At 34.0% G+C, this 24672-nt stretch overlaps 1 protein-coding gene across 22 annotated transcripts in view; it reads left to right on the forward strand.

Annotated features, from left to right (window-relative positions):
• The window catches only part of Slmap (sarcolemma associated protein), a 149738-nt gene that overhangs the window by 80034 nt on the left and 45032 nt on the right, over nt 1-24672 (forward strand). For 4 of the 22 annotated variants that reach the window (XM_020161643.2, XM_020161563.2, XM_020162162.2 and 1 more), the window contains exons 4-13: nt 1655-1691; nt 4167-4229; nt 7765-7860; nt 8121-8192; nt 9465-9605; nt 11201-11338; nt 12399-12567; nt 12653-12703; nt 13141-13191; nt 18342-18404. In XM_020161643.2, coding sequence (XP_020017232.1) covers nt 1655-1691; nt 4167-4229; nt 7765-7860; nt 8121-8192; nt 9465-9605; nt 11201-11338; nt 12399-12567; nt 12653-12703; nt 13141-13191; nt 18342-18404 — 881 coding nt within the window. The remainder of the gene's footprint in view (nt 1-1654; nt 1692-4166; nt 4230-7764; nt 7861-8120; nt 8193-9464; nt 9606-11200; nt 11339-12398; nt 12568-12652; nt 12704-13140; nt 13192-18341; nt 18405-24672) is intronic. The other 18 variants (XM_074044026.1, XM_074044025.1, XM_074044032.1 and 15 more) reach the window with 6 other exon arrangements.

Raw genomic sequence — 24672 nt, forward strand, 5'->3', positions numbered from 1 at the left:
TTTTTCCATAATTCAAACAAAATACACTTATAGCCAAGATAGTTTTTGGAAAAAAATAAGAACATATCATGTGTGGAATGTGCTGCTCAGTTTTGGGGTGTTTTTTTAAAGCCTTTTCTTTGGTAATCAGATTTTTAAAACAACAGAATGTTTTATATTTGGGTCACTAAGAAAACTGAATTTTTAAAAACTCTTTTTATACTATTTGCTTCCCTTAGGCATTCTTAAATTCCTTCCTGTATATGTGTATATCTGTAGACAAAAAGGATATATACCCAAAATGGTTATCTCTAGGTACTGGCATTAGATAATTTTAGATTGTTTCTTCATGTTTTCCTTAACACATTTTCCATAATTCATATTTGTATACATATATGTGCATATTACTTGTCTAGCCAAGAAAAATTAATTTACATTTAAAATGTTTATTTTAGTTTTATGGAGTAATAAAGAAAAACTAAAGTTGTAGGTAACTTTTTTTAAACCTTCACTAGACACCTGTTTTGTTAGGGCCTTGTGATAGGCTCTGGGAATGCAGAGGTGATTGATCATAGTTCCTGAAACAGATGTGTAATCAAAGAAGAATGGTAAAGGACTATAGGCTCAGTGAAGTCTGTATAGTATATCACTGGTGCTCAGAAGGAGGTGGGTAGTGATACTTTTAATACTACACTTTATACATTATGTCAGATCTATTACTAAGCGGTGTACACATGATAAACCACTTGAATCTGGGAGTTTAACCCAACCAACCTTCAAGTTGGCCATTACTGGAGTTAGCTTCTAAGATGTAGAGAGGTTAACAACTAATAGAGGACACCACCGGTAACCTTGCTGCATGTCCCTTCTACCTACTCTCAAAACAGTGTCTTAGCACAGCACTGTAAAATAGGAACCCTGGCTTCCTTAGCTGCTCACCTCTTATGGGACTGGAGTTAGTGCCACTATCTTTATTTTTATTAATAAACTTAATACTCAATCCTATAGGGTTGGTTTTATAATTACTTCCATTCTGTAGATGAGAAAGCTGAGACCTATCTTGGCCAGACAATAATGTGCCTTTCAGCTGGTAAGTAGACCCAGAATTTGAACCTGGTCAGTACAGGTTCTGAGTCTGTGTGCTTACTAGTGATGCACTGCCTTCCTGTCAGTCCCAACAGGCAATTAGTACCAATTTACCTATCTATTTAATGTTTTACTTGAATGTGATAAGTTTGAGTTCAGCTGCATATGTAAGTGTAAGCTTTCAGTTAGTTTCTGAGGTGGCTAGGTGGAGAATAGTTGCCACTGTTTTGATCAGCGTAAGTTGTTCTTCACTGGAGCAAGTGTTCTGTATTATAGCCTTTTCTTTTCAGATGAACTTTGCTTTTTTTAAGAATTCACCATAGCCCTCAGGAAGTAGTGGGCCCTTAAAGGGTATTTAATACATTTTGGATTTGAAATTTGTTTTTAGAAATATTTTGATATGTAAACAGTAAGTTATACTACTTTGTTTTCTAAGAATGCCATATATTTATGAAGGATTGTATTCACTTTTTTAAATTATATGAGAACAAATATACCAATTTTGTTTCTCTAGATATTCTCGTACTCTCATACACTGTTTCCTCTGTTGTCAGGAAATGAGATAAAAAGTCTAAATTTTACTTTTCAGTGTCATCCATGCTCCATTACCAAGTCCTGTTGACAAAGTAAGTTTTTAATTACTTTCTCCAAACTGATTTAGTTGTATTACTTTGAAATGCTTTTTTTTTTGATATGCTTTACCTAGAAACTTACTTGTCTTTTATAACAAAACATATAAAGCATATATAACTATATTTAATGCAATCTTGTATTTTATATGAGGAAAATTTTGTATGAATGTTTCTTCTTTGGCAAAAACCTTTTGTTAGCTCAAGTAAACTATTGTCTGTGTAATTAGAAGTACCTGTTTTTTTGGTAGAACTTGGGGTATGAACTCAGGACTTCGCTCTTGCAAAGCAAGCACTTTGAGCCACAACCTCTATTCCATTTTGCTCTGGTTATTTTGGAGATGGGGGGGTTTCATGAACTATTTGCCCAGACTGGCCTCAAACCATGATCCTCCCCATTTCAGCTTCCCAAGTAGCTAGGATTACAGGCATGAGCTACCAGCGCCTGGCTAGAAGTATCTTGTTTTGTGCCTAGCCAGAGGTAAGAAATGTTAGCTAGTACTTTTTATTCTAAGATACAGTTCCATCTAGAAAATTTTTTTAAGCTTTCTATCTGAATAGTTTACTCAACATTTACCTATTTCTGGGAAGTAGTACAGAAATACAAACTTACAGAAATTACTCTTTAATTGTCTTTGAAGATCAGTTGTAACACAGTCTGCAGAAACTTAACAATAATTGCTTGCTAGAAAGTATTTTTCATTTGTTCAGAAATAGTAGAACATTCAGTCATGGGTATCATTGCTAAATAACAAATAAATGAACAAACAAAAACAAAAAGATGCAAATCAACTTTGCATCTTTTAACACTAATGTGAATGGTTTGGTTTTTTTTTTTTAGGGAAATAACTAAAATATTGGGAAAATGCTTTACATATTTTGTTCAGTTTGGATGAAGAGTGAATGCCTTACTTGAAACTGAAATTGTTTCTTAAATTCCTTTTTTAGAAGTAAAGTTAATCATTACCTTCTGCAATACCAAGAATTATTTCAGAAGTAAATAATGGTCTTGCTAACTTAAAATTGACTTCAAAAAATAATGCGAATTGTCTTCTAATAAAAGTATATTAATAAAAATATACTTTTCTGAGCTTAATACGGAATGGTACTGTAACATTATTAATAAGTTAACACATAGTGTTGAGGATGTAGGTAAATAGTATAGCAGTTTAGTAAGTGCCTATCTTTTTTTTTTTTTTTCTTCTTAATATCATAGTTGTATATTCCCCAGCCTTGAAAACCTCTTTTTCCCTGCCTCCCCTTTCTGGCAGTACTGGGCTTTGAACTCAGGGCTTCTCACTTGCTAGACAGACTCATTATCACTTGAGCCATTCCACCAGCTCTTAAAAACCTCTTATAGAAAGTATTTCTTCTAATGTTCTCAGGTTTTAAGCAGTTAGACATATTTGTAGTGTTTAAACACCATTATTTTCCATCTTTTTCTTGTAAGTAAACCTATACCTCAAAAGAAAAACAGACAGTTTCATCTCCTCTGATCCCTGGACTGAGTGTTAGATTTCATGTTGCTCCTCACCCCAACATATATACAAAGCATTTTGAAAATGGTTACTTCTTTTCTGATTCTTTTTTTTTTTTGAAACAGAGTCTCACTATGTAGCCCAGATTAGGCTGGAAGTTGCTGTGTAGATCAGGCAGGTCTCTAACTTGCTTGTCCTTCTACCTCACTCTCCTGAGTGCTGGAATTACAGGTATTTGTTACCACTCCCAGCTTTGAAGATGGTTACTGCTAAATGAATTGTGACTTATTCCCATATTAAAGAACTATTTAATGATGAAATTTAAAAGGAAATATATGGCTGGCAATAGTAGCTAACATTTGTAATCCCAGCTACTTGGGAGATAGAAATAGGAGGATCATGGTTAGAGGCCAGTGGGAGTCAGGGTTAGACCCTTTCTCAAAGAGCAAGTTGAGCATGATGGTACACATCTGTACTCAGAGGTTCTCTGTCTGAGGGTAGTCAGAGGCAGAAGTGCAAGACCCTATCTGAAAAATGACTAAAGCAAAAAGTGTTAGGAGCATGGCTCAAATGGTATAATGCTTGTAAGACTCTGAGTTCAAAAACCCAATACCACCAAAATAATAATAATAATAATAACAGTAATTTAAAATAAATGGAAATTTGTATATCTGTTTATTTAGGAGGTATTATTTCTGGATTAAGAAAGGCTATATTGTCTTTGTCTATAAATTTGTGATCTGGCTTCTCGAGCAACAACTAAGTGCATGTGGCACTTGTTCCACCACTCTGCTTAGAAATTTCATACTGTTCAGCATATAATATAGTACCATTTATAAATTCTGAACACAGGCAGAAAGGTTTTGAGTTCTAAGGGAATAGATTAATTTTTAAAATAATTTATTTAAGTAAATAGACATTTCAGGGAATTTGTTTCTTAATGTCTTTTATAAAGTGTTTTCTGTGACTGCTGACACTGTCATTTTGTTTCTAGGTTGCTGCTAACACTCCAAGTATGTACTCTCAGGAACTATTCCAACTTTCTCAGTATCTACAGGTAAAAGTAAATCTTGAGAATTCTTAGTCTTTATAAGTAGAATTAAGCAATTTAGGTATTACTTTGCTAGATGGAAATACAGAATGAGAAATCCTGTATGGATACAAGTACAAAGAAATACCTTTTCAAAGAAAAACAGAGGATTAAAATAGATCTTATAAAGAAGAGAGAGTCAGGATTATTGAATCTACAGAAGAAAAGCTTTTTTTTCTTCCAGTATGAGGAGGTTCCAAACTAGTTCTTTATCCATAGCCAACTTTAATAAACTCAAACCTGAAGAAATGGTTGTTTAATAATTATGTTAATAACATATAATTATATAGCACTTAACAGTATGCCAAGCTCCATTCTAGCACCTTACCTGAAATAATTTACTTAATCCTTACCACAGTCCTATATGAATATTTTATTCCCATTTTTCCAGATGGAGCAACTAAGGAAGCTTAGTAATTTACACAATATCACATGTCTAGTGTGTGATAGAACTGGGATTTGTACCTAGTGTAAATTTATAGTGGTTTGACAGTCAGACCTCAGTCTCTGCCGTACTGTGCTGCTGGATACAGAAAGTTTTCTTGATAGAGCAGTACTTGGAATGGGCTCCTAAAGCACGTAATTCCATATTTAAGGGGCCATAAAAATCCTAAAAGGCAAGCTTTTTTTTTCCTGGTTTATGTAGATTTGGGCGAGATTGTGGTGAGAAAGCTTGGTTCCTGGTTAAGGAAAACCCTGGATTAGGAGTTTAGAGATTGACGTTTTTATCTTGATTCTGCTACTCAGTTAATTCTCTGACCTTGGGTGAGTTATTTGTGTAGGCTTTTAGTTGTCTTGTTTAAAGTTATGTAAGTAAACCCATTACTTACATTACTTTGCAGGAATCAATCACTGAGAGCATTTCTACTTCAGTTAAGAACATACATGTTATGTCCTGAATGTGGCACTTAAATTCATATGCTGAAGCCCTCCTTTCCAATTTGATGGGATTTGGAGGTGGCAACTTTGGGAGGGGATTAGGTCATGAGGGTGGTGGCTTCATGAATGGGATTAGAGTTTTTTTAAGAAAACATATGGAAGAAATGATTTGAAAATATAGCAAGGGACTGGTAGAGTGGCTCAAGTGAGAGTGTCTGCCTAGCAAGCATGAGGCCCTGAGTTCAAACTCCAGTACTACAAAAAAAAAAAAAAAGCACACCCATAACAGCAAAGTGCCCCTCCATAAATGAGGAAGTAGGCTCTTACTTAACACTGGATCTTGGGCTTCTCTTTACAGACAGAGAAATAAATGTCTGTAATTTAAAGGAAAAAAAAAAAGAAAGAACATGCATGTTATGAAAATGTTATTGAAACCCATTATTTATACAATTAACATATGCTAATAAAAAAGGAAAGGAAAAGACTATACATGTCTGTGAAAAGGAACAGAAAATAAGCAACACAGTAATTCAGTCTTTTCCTAGGCATAACGTACTGGTTCATAGAAACAATTTTGTTCATCTGCACTTCAGTGGCTCTAGCCAGAATTTCCTGGATTGATTCCTGGCTTTAATTTCTGATCTGCAAAGATAATTTTAAAAAAAAATCTTTTGACTCATTTCCTCATCTAGGAACTGGGCAGAACAATAGAATTCACATCTCCAAATTATGAAGAGTATGTGAATTAAACACAAGAGTACATGGCACATACAATGTATGTCATAAATGTCAGTAGCCATTTATCATTCAATTGAAGATGCATTAATTCATATAGGGCTCTCCTTTTTAGAGATGAAAGAAATGTGGGATTAATTTGGTCTACTCTTCCTTTTTCATTTGAGGAATAAGAGGCTCATAGATTAGATGCTTTGCTCAGCTGTATAGACTTGTCACTACCCATCGGGGACTGCAAATCCCTTGCTCTGACTCATTCTTTCCAACTTTTTTGTCAGTTATTTGAATATCCATTTACTTTCTCTAACTCTGAAAGAAATTACATCATACAAGTCTTTTCTGTATACATACTTATTGAATTGCTGAAATTCTACTGTGAATTGTGAGCCTTTTAAATAAAAGCTGGAATTAAATTTTAAAAATGTGAAATGTCACCATCTAGTGGAGGTAGATTTTAAAGACTATAGTTGGTTAATGTTTTTTTTTTTTTCTTTTTCCTTTTTTTTATTCACATGTGCATACATTATTTGGGTCCTTTCTTCCCCCTTGCCCCCCTCCCCAACCCTCTCCCTCCTTCCCCCCCAGTTCCAGGCGTGGTTTTGTTTTTCAGTAAAACATTTTGCATCTGTGTAATTTGCTTGATAATATGAATGTTTTAGGAGCTTAAAGTAAATGTGATAGTCTTTTTCAAATGTAAACTGTTTTAATGTGGATTCTGATGTGATAAGGCTTTAATTAGATTCCTTAATCTGTATTTTTAGAACTATATTAAAACACAGTATTGTAGTTCTATAAATAGGCCAGATTTTTCCTAATCTATGTCTATTAAGGACGTGGAGAGCAATAAATTCATGCTTTAAACCTCAAGTACTCAAGTGTTTGAAGCATGTGCTTTTTGTTGAGGTGGATCAAAGATAGTCCTTTGGTTAATGACAGGAATAGAAGGTGAAGGTGTGCCAAAGCCACACCTAAAAATTGTGAGCATTTCACCTTGACTTCCTGTGAAGGAGACCCTATTAACGGCTATCAAATATTAACAAGTCACCTAGAGATCAGACTTTGCTTGGCAATGTCTTTGTAAAACATTCCTTTGAAGCTGCCAAATATAATGCCTTTACCCCTTAATTACATTGAATCAATATTTGATGGATTTTGCCTATTTTGGGCATATTTATTGCTGCTAAGTGACATGTACTCGGGGAGAGGATCAGATCACCTAAAAATGCAAATCGGCTGTGAGAGTAGCAGTCTCTTAAACACGCACACTCACACTCGTGCACGGGTGTATACATACACATACATATGAATTGCTTTTTTAAAAAGGGAAAACTAAAAGCCATTGCTATTTGAGATATAACATTGTGCAGTTAAGCATTACAAAATACCTTTGATGCCGAGCAGATTATTGTGTTTTAGTTTGGAATGTTCTGAGGCATATACATTGTATGTGTTGTGTGTGTGTGTGTGAAATGCAAGCCTAAAACATTTGTTAGCCTGTTCTAGTCTGTTGTAAAGCTCACTCTTCCAAACTATGAGTAAAAAGAATACAGAAACAAGTGTTGGGGAGGGGGAGTTACAATTAGAATGTTTCTTTTAATAGCAGTACTTACAGCCCAACAGATAAGGCTGAAATGATATAGCATATATATGTTTTAAAGAACTACAGGGCTGAGGGCTTGGTTCAAGTGGTAGAGTACTTGCTTAGCAAGTACAAGGCCCTGCATTCAAACTCCACTACCATGAAAAAGAAAGAAGATTATCAAGTTCAGAATATTTTGAAATGTATCAAAGGGGGATATAATACAATCAAAAGATGCTGAAAATTGGTTATTCTTCAAAGGGATCATGCTGAGTTTGTTAGAATCTCTTTTGTGATTTGTGATATTAGGAGGCCTTACATCGGGAACAGATGTTGGAACAGAAGTTAGCCACTCTTCAGCGGCTACTAGCCATTACCCAAGAGGCTTCAGATACCAGTTGGCAGGTATTTCAGTTGTGTTTATATTCAAGAAGCATTTAAACAGCTTAATATTCTTTACATGTTGAATGAACTAAAGCTAAAATTTTGTAACAGAGGCAAATTACTTCCTAACTAAAGAACAAGTGTTGAAAACTTAGCATTTTGCAGTGGGTTGTTGGTTGATTTTATAATTTTATTTCTTTTGTTGACAAAGAATCTTTTTAGTATACATGCTATTTTAAATTACTTTGGGGTTTTATTTATATTTAATTTTTCTTCAACAGGCTTTAATAGATGAAGATAGACTCTTATCACGGTTAGAAGTTATGGGAAATCAATTACAGGCATGCTCCAAAGTAGGTATTTAATCTCAAATACATAAAGAGGGATGCATGATTTTTACGTAGTTTCATTTCTTTGACTATCATTTTGAGTACTTGCTAACACTTTTATACTTTTTCACTCTTCTTTTGAATCTTTTGCCATGAGAAATTTCAAATCTCCCTGTAAGTAGAAAAAAATTGTATGATGCATGCCCACGGACAATTCTCTTTTTCTGTTGCAACTGATATTTATTGGAGAAACTAGGTCATTTGCCCTCTGAGATTTGCCTCAATCGACATTGTTATTTAAACATTCCTCCAAAAGAGAAAACAAATTCTTAGTCCATAAATTAGTAGTAGTTTGGTCTTATATAGATTCTGTTGTTTTGTTTCTCTAACAACATTTCTTAGAGAATATTGTATTCTTTCCCCAAAGGCAACATAATATCATTTTTCTTTTTCAGAGTTTTATCAATCATTGATGATTTAAGTAAATGATGATACATCATTTACTTAAAGTTTACCCAAAAAAAAAAAAAAAAAAGATGATATAATCCTATCATTTCTGCATTTATTTAGCAGGATTACTTCTGCAAAGGGAAATTTTCACTCATTTAACCATTTTGTTACCCTGAGATACATTTTCTATAGGAAAAAGCAGGATAAATGATTTTCTCCCCTTATTTACTTATTTCAAAATAGTGAATTGGTTTCTTTTCATCCACCAAAGAATGACAAAGTGTTTTTACTCCCTCATTTAGAATTAAACATGGTTAGTTTGTTTCAGTCTATGTAGTTGTTTTCCTTATTGATGAACAAATTGTCACTGTTTGGTTCGAGTGAACTTCTGGTTGGCTTTTTGCATGGAACTCGGGCTGAATTCAATAGTTCTTGCTGTCACACTAGGCAGGATGATCAGGCTCATCTTGTACATTTCCTGTCCCAGGCATGGAGTCTGCTTCCCGCCCCCCCATGGTGCTTTTATTACTTTTGTCTTTGTCATTGTTTTAAGATGATTGGTGCTTTCGAAGGCAATTGATTATTTAATCCACAAATCTAATGAGAAATCCTCAATTGCTTTTGACTTTTTTTTTCTATTGGAAGTGTGAATTAATATGTTTGTGAAGGCATAATTTATTGATGCAGCTTTTAAATATAACTTCAGTAATAGAGGGACGACATTTTGTGTTTTGAGTTACCTTAACATAAAATTTAAAGAGCTTTATAATGTGTTTATTTTTTCTAAGGGTAAGAGCTTTTTAAAGGAAAAATAACTTGGGTATAATTATAAATCTTTTATTCTAGAATCAAACAGAAGATAGTTTACGGAAGGAACTTATAGCATTACAGGAAGATAAACACAACTACGAGACAACAGCCAAAGAGTCCCTGAGGCGGGTTCTTCAGGAGAAAATTGAAGTGGTTAGAAAACTTTCAGAAGTTGAGGTATTTCACTTTTTCAAAAATGCTAAATAGTAGTATGATTTTTTAAAATATTTCAAACATTCCAAGACACTTTAAACTTAGGTTTTATTATATAGCTAGGAAATAGTTTCTGTCTGTCACACAGGAAGCTTCAAGTATGCTGTTGTCTTTCACTGACAGGAATTCTCATCATAACCATGTGAGTTGTGGAACTCATGAACCCAAGTCAGTGACTAAGAGAATAAAAGCCTAATCAGGGAATGGCACCATTTGCACTGACTAGGAATTAGCCTCCAGGGCTTGGGATAGCTCACGTGGTAGAGTGCCTGCCTCATTTCAATCCTCCATCGAAAGAGAGAACTTACCCGAATGTCCCTACTTTATCCATCCTCCAGAGAGGATAAGACTGTGTTTTACTTTGTAAGTTCAAAGTGGAAATCTCCAAGGTCCTTTCCAGGTTCTTTTAGGAATAACGAGATTGTGATTTTTGGGACTGGGAATGTAGCTCAATACGTGAGGGGCTCTAGGTTCAATTCCCACTACAAAAGAAAACAACAACAACAAAAACCTCTAATTTATAATAGGGGTCATTCCTTTGAACCACTGCAGAATTAACACAGAAATTGTCTGGATTTGGTTAAAATGCCTGGCATAGACTCAATGGTAAATATAGCTTTAGTACTAGGATAGTTTCTGTACTAACCTCATGTCCTAGGACGTGATTCACTGTCACTCGACTAATCCCTGCCTTCCCATTTTCATAGTAAATGAACTGCTGTGTATTCATTTAACTTACCTTAAGAAGTGATAGACTTAGTTGGGTGCAATGTTTTACACCTGTAATCCCAGCTACTTGGGAGGCAGAGATCAGAAGGATTGTAGTTCCAGGCCAGCCATTAGTCATTGTAAGCCAGGCATGGAGCTACACGTCTGTGATCCCAGCTATGCGGGAGGCCATTAGTAGAACTGCAGTCTGAGACTGCCCTTGACAAAAATGTGAGACTCTTCCTGAAAGCAAGTGCAGAACTCTGAACTCAAACCTCAATATTGCCCCTCCCAAAAAAAGACACTTGGGAGACTGAGGCTGAAGGATCACAAGTTCAAGACCAGTCTGGGCTACATAGTGAGAGCCTGTCTCAGGAAACTAAACAAACAAGGAATTGATAGGTTTGTAATATTTTCAAGGTTAACAGTCATACCTTTTGCCCTTTCAAAAGTAATTACATAACGGTATAGCAGCACTCTCTTCACCACAGCCCTCAGCATTTGAAAATTCTCAGTTGTGTTTTCTGTGTCAGTATGCATGTACCTGAGGTAAACCGAAATCCTGATGTTTTTTAAAAAAACTCAGCTTTACATAAAGTCCGGGGCAGATGTTTAGTTTATGTAGAATAGCCTATAGAGTTATATTTTTTACAAACTAAATTTACAATGAATTCTAAATAGTAAATGTGCATTTATTCTAAATAATAAGGTGTATTATTTAGTATGATGTATTATTATTATATTAATATAAGTTAGTATAACTTACACTATGTATTATAATATATGTAAATATATTTGTTAAATATGTGTATATAATACATACATAAATTGCCTGTGAATTTGAATTGCAGCGAAGTCTGAGTAATACTGAAGATGAATGTACCCACCTGAAAGAAATGAATGAACGGACTCAGGAAGAATTAAGAGAATTAGCTAATAAATATAATGGAGCCGTTAATGAGATTAAAGATTTATCTGACAAATTAAAGGTATGGATTTAATCAACTGAAAGTATGTTAAGCCATTAGTCCTTTAACACACTTAGACACAGCCTAAAAGTTTAGGTGTTGCTGAATAGTTGTTGAAATAAAGTGTGGTAATAAAATGAAGTTGGTTAACAAGGTGGTTATATTCTGTTTAGCCCAGCCTCAATTACCATAGAGAATTGAAAGCCGATAAAAGCTGATGTATTTCCTCTGGATGGAAATGTAGTCAGTGTTTCACAATAGGCATCTTTTAATGACAACTGGAAGTAGATGAGAATCAATAAAACCTGATAATCGATTTTTTTTTAAACTTGAAACTGCATATTTTTAGGCCATCCCAAAGGCAGGGACTGCTGTTTTGTGCTGGAATAAACCCAGAGGAATCATGGAGTAATCTGCTTAACCCCTACTAGCCTTCAAGGATGCTGATCATTCTATTTCAGCCTCCATTCCCTGTAGCTATGGAGTAGGAATAAGGACAGATCAGATAGACCACAGGGTGATGTCTAGATGATCCTTTAAAATCTGGTAACTGAGTTAGTGAAGACCCATCTTAATATAATTCACATCATGGATTGAGTTGGCTGCCTAGAAGATATGCATTTGTTAGACAAGACCAGAGAATACTTCTCTTCTGTGTGATTAATTAACTTGTTATCATTTTAAGGTCTTGTGTAATGTCATCCTTTTAGCTAAATATAATTTTGCTTAAAAATTCTGTTTAAATTTTGTTTTAGAATTTACAAATAAATCAAAACACTAGTAATTTCAGGGGAAAATATTCCCACTTAAAAACTGGAATTTTTTACTTTGATTCTTTATGTATATTGAGCTTGCTTGCTCCAGGTTTTCCCCTCCTAGGTATTTTGGAAGAGTGCCTTCAATTTAGATCACATTTGACATCAACCTCTGTCTTTATCATCTTTGCCTGCTTAGAAACATACATTCTATAATTTGAAATACATTCCTTAGAAGTTTAGGTAAAAAAAGTCAGTCCCAACTTAGGCCTCTTGAAACACGGTCAAGTTTTATTAAATAAGTGAAGAAAATTTCTCCTCAACAGGTAGCAGAGGGAAAACAAGAGGAAATCCAACAGAAGGGACAAGCTGAGAAAAAAGAATTACAACATAAAATAGATGAAATGGAAGAAAAAGAACAAGAGCTTCAGGCAAAAATAGAAGCTTTGCAAGCTGATAATGATTTCACCAATGAAAGGCTAACAGCTTTACAAGGTAAGTTAACTAGTCCAGAAATTGGTTTGATTTGATTTTTTCGTTTTGTCTGTGAAATATCTTTTTCTTGGACTTTTATTTACAGTACGGTTAGAACATCTTCAGGAGAAAACTCTTAAAGAATGCAGCAGCTTAGGTACGTGTCATCTAGATTTCTTATTTAAAGCTGAATTTGTCATTAAGATCTTGACCTTATTTACATCTCATGTTGGATACTTATTTTCTTTAAAGGATGTAGTACATATTGTGTTATACACTGTTAGAAAATTTCCTTTTAAAATATACTTTATTGCCACCAGTGGGCACCATTGTTTAGTACCTGACATGAATGAAATTTCTTCATTTAAGATGTTTTTAAATCCATGAACCTTTTTTCTTTTAGGGTTCATTGGAAGGCTACTAAGCCTGAATTAATAGAAAATATCAAGTTGAACCCTTCTGATAAAAATAAATATAAAGTGTTCTATGCAATCTTAATGTGAGTAGGAATACAAAATGCCAGGGTTACACTTGAAACCAGTTTTAAAGAAATACTTTCTTTGATCAGGCAATGATACACTGTCTTAATCCTAGGGATACAAGTTGATGACTTCTTACCTAAAATAAATGGGAGCACAGAAAAAGGTAGTGTAAAAAACTTACATATTTTTCTTTTACTATTTAAGCAGGATAGGGAGATAAGGATTTTAAGATTTTTAGTATTTGGAATGAAATTCATACCATTCACAGACCTTTGTATTCTTCTGTATTTTAAAATCAGACTTCCCTTTATTTTCTAAGACTTAATGCTGCGATTTATTTTTAGATATCCCTTGTTACATGGAAATTTCAATTATTCAATTAATAAGAAAATGATGAAGTTCAACATTAGCAGTGGCTTACATAGTAAAGCTCTTTTTATTTCCTCTGTATTTTTCAGAGAGCTGTACTGTCATTTTGTTCCATCAAGCTCTGTTTCCAGGTCCTTTTTTTTTTTTTTTTTTTTTTTTTTGTGGTACTGGGGTTTGAACTCAGGGCCTCATGTTTGCTAAATAGGCACTCTATTGCTTGAGCCACTCTACCAGCCCACAGGTCCCCATTTTTAATGTCTGAGTTTATTTAACAGCTGTTAAACCCTTGAACATGTTGTAGAAACTGCTTTATTTATCCAGCTATTTCACTGATCAGAGAATGAGGTCAGTCATTTTTGCCATCAGAAAAATCCTTTATTCTTGGTTCTGTGACTGTTTCTTCTGAGTAGTATGGGTTCTTTTGTGCCAAAAACTTAGAGCCTCTATATATTGGCTTTCTTGTTACTACATGGAATACTTTTTACCCAGTGGCTTCTGTATAATTCTTTAGTTTTAAAGATCCTCGTTTACCTTTCTCCCTCTTCCACTTTATCCAACATTGATTAAGTGCCAGCTGTGCACCAGATCCTGCACTGGTTGCTTGGAGTACTAAAGGAATGAAACCTTTTTCTTTGTATACTGATCTGTGTGCCTATCATCTTGTGGTTTTTGTTTATATATATATATATATATTTTTTTTTTTTTTTAATGGTTTTGGGTATCAAACCCAGGGCCTTGCATATGCTAAGCAAGTACTCTACTACTGAGCTACATTTCCAGCCTCCTGTCTTTTTCTACACAGAAGTTAAGTCAATACCAGAACTTCTTATTGAATATTTTTTCCATGTATCAGGGGATATCTTCATAATTCTTGGGCAGCAAATTCTGATAAAGTTAGGAGGTGGATTCTTTTGTTTTATTTTTGTTTGGTTTCAGCTAATCATGTATATGTGAGCTGTAGCTGTAAGGTTAAGACTCAATATTGCATTTATAATGAATTTAAGAACTCAAGAAAAAACTTCTTTTATCATTCCTATTTGACTAGTCTATGTATGTTTTATAAAATGCATTAATGTTTTTAAGTTTCTAATTTGATTATCAACAAGAGAATTTTAAAGGTGTAGTTTATATTCATAGCACCAAAATTACCAGTTGCTATTCATTAAATATATTTGGCAAACTTATATAAAATCCTACTTAAATTTTTTATTTCATTTTTTTATTTCATATTTTGTTATTATTTTTGCTTGTTTTCTCTCTGGCATGTACACTTTTTAACCAAATCCATCACTCTCTTGACTTGAATATGTATTTATTAATAGTGTTAGTATTAACTCAGACAACCTTCTGTTTCTTCAGTTAAGAGAATCATTTTTTAAATACAGAATTTTTTTAAAACTATTTATAGTTGTCAAATTACTGAGTAAAATTTTTCCAGTTCCAAGTGATTTAGAAGAATAGTAGTACACTATTTTTATATTGTAGAATAGTTGTAGACTCCTTTGTTTATAATTAAATAAGGTATTTTAGATCATTAAGGGCAACTCTATGCTATAATTAGCATTTTCTCATTTAAATGTAGTTGGGGTTTTTTTTGTTGGCAGTAGTAGTGATAAGTCTAGTAGTATGAGAGTGACTATTAGGATATCTTTAAAGAAACTAAATAGTAAATTTCTGTATCTACACAGTTTTACCAGATTTAGTTACAGAATGGACAATGGAGTAAGATGAGTTACTCCATTATGAATCACTTACAATAACAAATTCCCAAGTATTCCAATATTACTAAAGTCCACAGTCATAATATCTGTAATTTTTCTTTTTAATTGTATAGTTATTGTATAAGGGGTTTCATTGTGATATTGTGATTTTTTTTTAAACTAAAATCACTCTTTAAACAGAAAGAACACCAGATATACTTTGTAAGAGAATATTTAAAAAATGTCTAAGGATGTTAATTAACACATTTTTCCAGTGAATTTCATTTTTTAAATTACTTTAATATAGGTGTTAAATGCACAGATTTTGTGCTATAAACTTTTCCTATCTTATTTAATAAGTATAATTTAAGTATATCTTAGAGTGTAGAATAGTACTTGCTAGGAAAATTTCTGATAGCAATGTTAAAATTTTAAAAAGAGGTGTACAGTTGTAATCCCAGCTATGCAGGAGGCAGAGATGGGAGGATTGCAGTTCAAGACCAGCCAGAGCAAAAAAGTTAGTTAGACCCTATCTCAAAAACCACAGTGGCACACATCTGTAATCCAGCTATGCAAAAGGAAGAAGAAGAAGGATCATGGACTCAGGCCCCATAAGGCAAAAGTAGGAGACTTTTGTGTGAAAACCAAATTAAAGCAAAGAGGCTGGGAGAGGGGTGTATGTGGCTCAGGTGGATAGAGCAGCTATGCTGGGGTCAAAACCCACCATAATAACCCCAACTTTCACCCTCAGCCAAAAATAGAAGAAGCAAGTAAAACAAATTTTAATAATATATTTTTAGTTCATAGTATCCAAGATATTATTTCAACAGGTAACCAGTATTCAAAGATTATTAATGAAACATGTCACATTACTTTTACTAAGTGTTTGAGATCATTGTACATTTATTTTTTACATTTAGCATATCCCTGTTCAAACTACCCACAGTTGAAGAGTTTAATAGCACATGTGACTAATGGCTGTAGTATCAGACAACCTAGGTATAAAACAACCAAAATCTATAGGAAACTCACGTATAAATAAAACATGTTTTAATAGAATCAGTCTCTATGTTTGCATATTTGTCTATTTTACATTCTTAAACTCAATTCAGTGTCAGATACCTGTCTTCCCTCTAGCAAATATTTGAATGCATTTGGATTATCAGTGCCATGTATCTTTTGTGGTTCTGGCAGAGTGAAAGGCCTGAATTCAAGTTTTAGGTTATTAAAAGTGTCATGATCAAAATCCTCTACATATACAACTCTTAAGCCTTTTCTCTTATGTGTATAAAAGATGTCTTTATAGAAGTGATACATGTATTTATCTTATATTAATTCTAGACTTTATCTAAATCAGAGTAGTAAATATTTTAGTAGTAGAGTTCAGAAACTAAAACCAGAGTAGATAAAAAGGTGATTTTTTAGGTTGGTGAGCAATGATAGCATATTCTGTTTTTGTAAGTACCCTGTGGAGTCCTTTGATATTGGTCCAAAGTTTGGTTCAGATAAGTTTCATAATGTTTTTTAGTTAGGTTAAAATTTGGTTCCAAATGAGTTTTCATATTTAACATGATGTTCTATTGTTTGAGTTTTGACAATGTCATCAGAGTTCAGATAGAATTTATGTAAAAGAACTACTTATCTTGACAATTATTAATCTACTGAATACTCCTGTTTTACCTGGCTCTAATTGGCAAATTCTGTTTACTTAAATTTCTTGATTTTGAAGTTTCTATTGCAGTTAGTAGGTTTTTTTTTTCTTTTGGGGGCTGTATTGTATCTCTATATTATATTCTTTGTATGTAATGCATTGATCTCTCCAGAACATGAATTGCATCAGTCTTTTTTTCTTTATATTTTGTCATATTCTGATGGTTTATGATAGAGTGGAGTCTCTGTACACCATGTAACTAGAGAAAGGATAATAACAAATTTGGGAGGTAAAAAAGGCACTGGTATGCCAGGCACCAGTGGCTCACAGCCGTAATCCTAGCTACTTGGAAGGCAGAGATCAGAAGGATTGCTGTTGGAAGCCAGCCTGAGCAAATAGTTAATGAGACCCTATCTCAAAAATACCCAGCACTAAACAGGGTTAGCAGAGTTGCTCAAGTTATACAGTGCCTGCCTACCAAGTGTGAGGCCCTGAGTTCAAATTCCAGTACTGCCAAAAAAAAAAAAAGGCAGTTTACAGGAAGGATGTCAAGAGAGGATGAGGCACCATCAGAATAGGAGGTATCTGCCTCTTCTGCAGAGTTGAAATAATTGAGAGGTGGGTTTGTTGAAATGGAGAAGAAAAAGGAGGGTTCCACAGTAAGAATGGTACTGGTTCATGTGTCCTTGGTCACAGGTTGTAGGACTTTCACACTACCCAGCTAGTCATTGTGTTGGAATATATTATGATACCTCTAAAATCTATTTGGTGGACTTAAAAGATGCAAATATGTAATTGAAAAATACTATCTAGATTCAGATGTTAACTCTTTGAATCAAGGTAAATAAGATTATTTTAAGAAAAGAACTAAAATTCTTAAACCACACTAAGGTAGAGCTTTGTATTTTTTTTTTCAAAATTAAATTCTCTTTGACTTGAGCAATGCCATTTATGAAACTCTTATCTTAAAATCTACAGAAACTGATTTTGATCATTTGGGCAGAGATAACCAGTGAAGTATTTTTAATAGTATGTGAGATATAGATTAAGAGACTCCATTATTTGAGAAAGTGTAAAAATAAAAATATTGCATCAGTTTTTTGTAACAGTTTTAAGGTAGTATTTTATGGTATTCTTAAATTTTTTACCTTTTGCCTCTTAACTAAGATGGATAGCTTTGAAGAGGGACTGTTAGAGAACATACACTTGAAGGTTAATCTAGTAATAATATAAAAATTAAAATTAGTTAAGAGTATTTGTTAAGCTCTAATGCAGAAAGGTATTTTTGAAATGGGGAAAGCTTCCTAAAGCAATATATGTGAGTGGGTTTTTGTTTTTAGCTCTTTGGATAAAAACTGCACCTTTAAAAGTTAACCTTTCAGGGTACAAATTAATGATTATATAGTCACAATTTTCAGTCATTTAACTTTAACTTCAAACTGTGTCTGCTTTAGTTTTAAAATATATTCAGCTATTACTAGTTCTACTCAAGAGTTACCCATATTAATACATTTCAGTTTTTTCCTACCTTTGCTGTTGGTCTTCAAAGACAGCAACAAAATATGTCCTTAAAGGTGTTTCTTTCTTTATTAGAGCACTTGCTTTCAAAGAGTGGCGGGGACTGCACTTTTATTCATCAATTCATAGAATGCCAGAGTGAGTACAGAGTATTTTTCACATTGATTTTACCGAAGTCAGGGGTTAAAATTAAAAAGTGAAAAAAAATGAGGATCTCAATGCATATGTTATAGTTTGAGTGCACAAAGAGCCATCTTTAGGTAGCAATGAACCTTTCATACTGTTTTCTGTTTCTCCCTTTTGAGAAAAATACTCATTCCTTTGCCTTCACAGTTGGAGCTGAGCATTTCACATTAGCACAACACACACACCAAAAATAAAGGAAAAGAAAGAATATTTTAAAGATAGATTTTGGAGGTGATTTAGACTCCTGCCGAATTCTTAACAAAAGTACTGTGAATTTGTGCTGGGGTCATGCCTCAAGTGGTAGACCGCCTGCCTTGCGAGTACAAGGCCCTGGGAGCAAACCTGAGTATTTGGGGGAAGGGGATAGGGAGTGAATTCCTTTTTATTTGAAAATTATGAAGCTTTTAAAATCTATAATAATCAAAAAGTTGTGATAGTCTTTCCATCTTATTAATGACAAGTAAAGGTTACCAGGTAGAGATTTGTTGATGATATGTATATTTTTTCCTGTTAGGCAAACACTCTCAGGCATTTTTCTCTTCCTATTCTCTTTCTCTCTGAAATGAGTGATTTTCCAAATTTTTAGATGTAAAATTGCATTTTGTGGGTGTACACACATATGTGGGTCCCCCTCATCTATAACTTCATAGCATTAAGTATTATAAGGGTCATACCTAGTAATTATAAATTCAACATAAATTCAACAAATCAAATGTTATACTCCTTAGAGATATTTAAGGAAATGTGGAATTTCATTAAAGGTTTTAGAAGAGCTTCTGGTTTTGTCAGTTTTAAATGGTATAATATTAAATACAAGTTTAAGATTACTTTAATGCAATGTATTTAATAAATGACATTTTTATCCTTACGAAACTCATAAACCCAGGATTTGTACATCTTTTTTGTTACCTTCTAATTACTAAATCTCACTTTCATAGGACATTGGCACAGGGATTTTGGGCAAGATAATTAGTATCCACTGAAACCAGTAATATATAATCTAAAATAAAATTTATACTTGTTTTTTTCTTTTTTTTTTTTTTTTGGTGGGACTGGGGTTTGAACCTCAGGGCTTTGTGCTTACAAAGCAGGCACTCTACCACTTGAGCCACACCTCCAACCCTAAGATTTATACTTTTATTACATGTGATCATTCTTTGATAAGTTATTTTTATTTTGAACTTTTGAAATTTATAGTTTGAGTCCAAATAAATGAATGCTTTATCAAAAGAATGTTTTACTGAGTTACAGTTTGCAAAAATCCTCTTTTTACTTGTCAGTGACAAGTAAATATTACTAGTCTTCTTATCACTTGCTTAAAAATTTCTATAGGAAAACTTTTTTTAAATTTTTTTTATTTTATTGTTTTTACATTTACTCACATGTGTGTACAGTGTTTGGGTCACCTCTCCCCCATAGGAAAATTTTGTATCTAATTTGTTATTTCATTTAAAGTAATATTAGAAAATATTTAGTTATAATTTTAACACAAAACTGTTCATTTTAAATGAAGAAAAGGCTATTTGGAAATTGTTGGTGCATCATAGTTATGCTAGGGGTGGGGGAATAGACCAAATAAGCATTAAGAGTATAGAAGTTATATAAATTACAGCAAATTCCTTCAGTGGGAGTATTAGACAGCTAATAAAATAATGTTCATAAGGACTATATAATTACATGGGAAAATACTAAACATGTAATACATGGAGGGAAAAAATCAGCCAGGCACCTGTGGCTCATGCTTATAATCCTAGCTACTTGGGTTTGAGACCGCCCAGGCAAATAGTTCACAAGACACCCAATCTCCAAAATAGCCCGAGCAAAATGGACTGGAGGTGTGGCTCAAGCAGTAGAGCGCCTGTGCAAGAGCAAAGCCCTGAGTTCAAACCCCACTCCCACCAAAAAAAAAAAAAAAGTCCCATGTTGTGTTTAAAGGGTAGGCCAAAAATCAGGGGGAAATATACAAATATTCCTGGTCATCTGAATCCATTGAGTCTCTAAGTGCAAAGAGTAAAAGTTTAGATTGTAAGTCTAAACGCCAGAGAGAGGCTTATAGTTGGAATCTGGTTTCTGAGTTTTAGGTAGAAAGTAGCAACAGTTAGTTCCAGTTGTTTTTCAAACATTTCCAAATCTGTTTGATTCCTTAAATCTAGATGGCCAGAATTGGGATAGTGAGGGTTACCTGTAGCTTGATTTGCATGTTTCATTATTTTATGGCAAGCTGCCATTATAGAAATTATCGTGTGTGATGAGTGTTATCACAAGTAAGGCAAATTCAACAAATGCCTTACTCAAGTAAACATTCCAAGCACTTTTTAAACAATCTGGAATTACTTAATGACAAGCACACACACAATTTTTGATACTCTTTTCATTGATCGGTATCCTAAACTGATTTATGATTGTGATCACAACGTATATATTCAGTGTGCAGTATTATTTCATATTCTTGTTTATACTCTTAAAAAAATAGCAAATGTTTAATACCTCTCTCTCTCTCTCTCTCTCGCTCTCTCTCTCTCTCTCTGTGTGTGTGTGTGTGTGTGTGTGTGTGTGTGTGTGTGTGGTGTTACTGGGGTTTGAACTCAAGATCTCACGCTTGCTTGGAAGGTGTTATACCACTTAAGCCACCCCTCCAGCCTACATTCATGATTTACTTGATGTTTATATAGAATAAATTTGCTTTAGTTTGCAGTGGTGGTACTTGTCTATCCTATGAGCTACGACGGTAAACATAGAAACAGGAGGATCAGGGTCCAGGCCAGCATGGGTTAAAAAAGGGAGACTCTGTCTCCAGAGTAACCAGACAAAAAGAACAGGAGGCATAGCTCAAGTGGTAGAGTGCCTGTCTAACAAGCATGAAGCCTTGAGTTTGAATCCCAGATCTGTCAATAGTAATAATAATAATAAATTCACCTTCTAATACTAGAAGGCAAGTAATTCACTTCTCTTGAGTTCTTCACTTCTGTCTTTAATATATGGATAGATATTTCAGTTTATATGTATGAATCCATAAGAGAACAATTTGATTTTTGTGAAAATAAGAGTTGGAACACATTTAAATGTTTTTCTTTTATGGTAAAACAAGATTTTTTAAAAATTATCTTTTTGGAGAAAAGCTTTTAATCCCAGGCAGAGATTGGATTTTGGACAGATTTAAATGTAACCTTTGCATAATTCCCAAACTGTAAAGTAAATATTCTGTGTAAAGAAGACTTTTCCATGTAAAATCTAGAATTACCAAATAACTTCAGTAAAACTTGCTAAAAGGCTTTAGCAACATTTTCCTCCTCAAGGATTGAGAACATGAGTTTGGTTTAGGTAGAATTCCATACTCCATGCAAATTCTAGTTACTTTGGTTTACTTTGTAAGCTTCATGGATACATTGAGACTTTTGTGTTCTCCTCAGGGTGCTTTCTGAGCTAACAAATTGTGCATTTTCTAAATCTGTTTCATACATGTCTATGAATTCTGTTACTTAATTAGCTTGTACAGTGAGTGAAAAGGTGAAGGGAGAAGGTGGAGAATCTGAAGACATAGAGACCTGTTATCATTTCATGGGCATAGTGAAAGACAGTTTTATCTGAACTGCCGCCTCTCCCTTTCATTTCTCTCCTACTGTCTGTCCTAATGAGAGCAGAGACATTACTGCTGGTTGCCCGAGAAACTTCCCTCTGAGGTTTACTTTGTAGAGGCAAACAGTGCACTTCCCCCAGGGGCGTCTCCCTCTTGATGATGAGTTAGCAAGTGCTTTGACCTGAGCCTCATATCTTAGTCCATGTTTACTGATTTTATTGTTATTATATTCTTAGGCAAAAGTTTAATTCTCTTAATATTTCATGTCTTACTTTTTTTCCCCTGATTTTCAAAAAATTCTTTTCCCCTCACCCCATTTCGAAATTACAGTCACTATCTCTGTATGCTTCTTTCTTTCTGTCCTTGCTAGGGCTTAGCTCTCACACAGAAATTGCCTTATTTGGAGGAGTACGTTGAATCAGTGTTGCTGGGTAACTGAGTGTTTACTTTTCATTCCTGTATGAAGTCAGCCTCTGAACAATCTCAAGATTATTATAATTACATAGTCTACTAGAAACAGATTTATAACCTTTATTTTTAAAAATTTTATTTCTCTGTCAAAGCAGTTTATTTGTAGCAAAGAATAGAAAACACTTGTGGTTCCTTGCTCACAGTACTTTATGTCTCTATTAGAAGAAACTCTGTAAGGTAGATGTTACTAATTCTTTTATTTCTGTGTTCTTAGCATGTTTGATCTAGTATACAGGGTTGTTAGTATACAGGGTTACTAGTATGAAGTATATAGGGTCAGTTATTTATACCTATCATTTCTCCAGGCTGCCTGCTTTCTCACATTTCTTCCAGATTTTTATTCAGTATAACTGCACATAGGTGATAGTCTTATATTCATACCAGTAGTGTTTTGGCATGTAGACTGTTTCTTTTTAGGAAAAAAAAAATCTGTTTCTGTTTTTGAAACTGATCCATTTAATTTTATTGTCAATCCATCCTTAAATTCCAAATCCTTTTTTCTCCTCTTATTTTTCCTCCTTCTTATGTTTTAGAACAAATAGCTTCTGGAGCTGTTTTTTGAAAAGGTAAAATATCTTCTGTATCAGGAATTGCCTTGCTGGATGCTGGTGACTCATCCCTGTAATCTGAGCTACTCAGGAGGCAGAGATCAAGAGAATAGTGGCTCAAGCCAGCATGGGCAAATAGTTTGCAAGGCTCTATCTTGAAAACATCCAACACAAAAAAGGCTGGTGGAGGGGCTCAAGCAGTAGAGCGCCTGCCTAGCAAACATGAGTATGAGGTCCTGAGTTCAAACCCCAGTACCAAAAAAAAAAAAAATTGCATTAGCTAAGGCTGGAAGTATAGCTCAGTACACTCCTAGCATGCCAAAAACCCTAGTTACCATCTCTAGCATTGCCAAAAAAAAAAAAAAATCTTAGGAAATAAAATTAAAAAGAACCTATAAAAATTGCTTTAACTAAATTTTATTTCATTATGTAGATGAATACTCTTGTGAGTGTATGCATTATTAAAATTGGAATACTGAGCCTCTCATATGGTTCTAAAGCTGTTTTGACTTGCCAGCTGCCACTCTCTGAAGGGATATTAGTTACTGGCTTGAACACTAGTTGTGTTTTCTTACTTTGATTGTATCTTGATGTTAATCTCAATGTACTTTTGGTATTTGCCTTATCATGACCTTTAGGTGCCTTTAGTTTATTTCTACTTAGAGTGTTAGAATTGGATCAGAATCCTGAGTGGTCTTTCTCTGGCAGTATGATTCTGGGCAAATTAAATTCTTTAAACCCTGGTTCCCTCATTTACAAAGAAATGGTAATACCTATTTTACAGGATTAATAGGAAATTAAATTGAGATCACATTTATATACCTCGCCTACAGACGTATTTGTTAGATAGTAGGTAGAAAACCTGTTGGGTAGAATCATGGAGAGGTATTAGTAGAATCTTTTTTTGTCAGAGTAACTTGTTTTTCTTTTTTATTTCCAGCCCTTTGACATTGAAAGCCAGTTGATCTAGCTTTATGAAAGCCAGTTCATGCTAGAGTAATAATATTTTTACATCTAGAGATTGTCTTATTTTTAATTACCAGTATATATGCCATTTAAAAATTTTTATCTCAAGCCTGATGTGGTGGCATGTACCTGTAATCTGGGAGGATAGAGAATTTGAGGCCAGCCTGGGGAACTTTGAAAGACCCTGTCTCGGTCCCTCCCCTCTTTGGACCCCTCCCTCCAACTTTGGGACCTCTACTTTCCCACTTTACACTTTTCTATCTGAATAGACTCTTCCACTTTACACTTCAGAAAAAAAAAAAAAGAGACCCTGTCTCAATCAAAACAAAACAAAAACCAGTATCGAGCACATTTTGATGTTCTAATCATAATATTACTGAATGAAACCCAATTTTGAAATTTTGAAATAGTTTTCAACTTGGCAGTTATAGCAGCAGATTGTGTAGTTCTCTAATACCTCAGTCTGTCAGATCCCTATGTAACTGACATCAGTGTATCAGTAGTCCGTACTATTTGTTTCAATTAGTTGTAATTGTCCTGTGAGGGAAAATAGGTCTTTGGCTTTAAGAATTCTATCTAGTCTTGGCATACCTGTGCTCCCTTTGAGCTTGTTTTGAGCACTTTGCTTGCCTTGTTTTTTGTTTTTATTTTATGACAC

The sequence above is a fragment of the Castor canadensis genome, chromosome 10 (genome assembly GCF_047511655.1).
Source record: "Castor canadensis chromosome 10, mCasCan1.hap1v2, whole genome shotgun sequence".
NCBI classification, from domain to species: domain Eukaryota; kingdom Metazoa; phylum Chordata; class Mammalia; order Rodentia; family Castoridae; genus Castor; species Castor canadensis.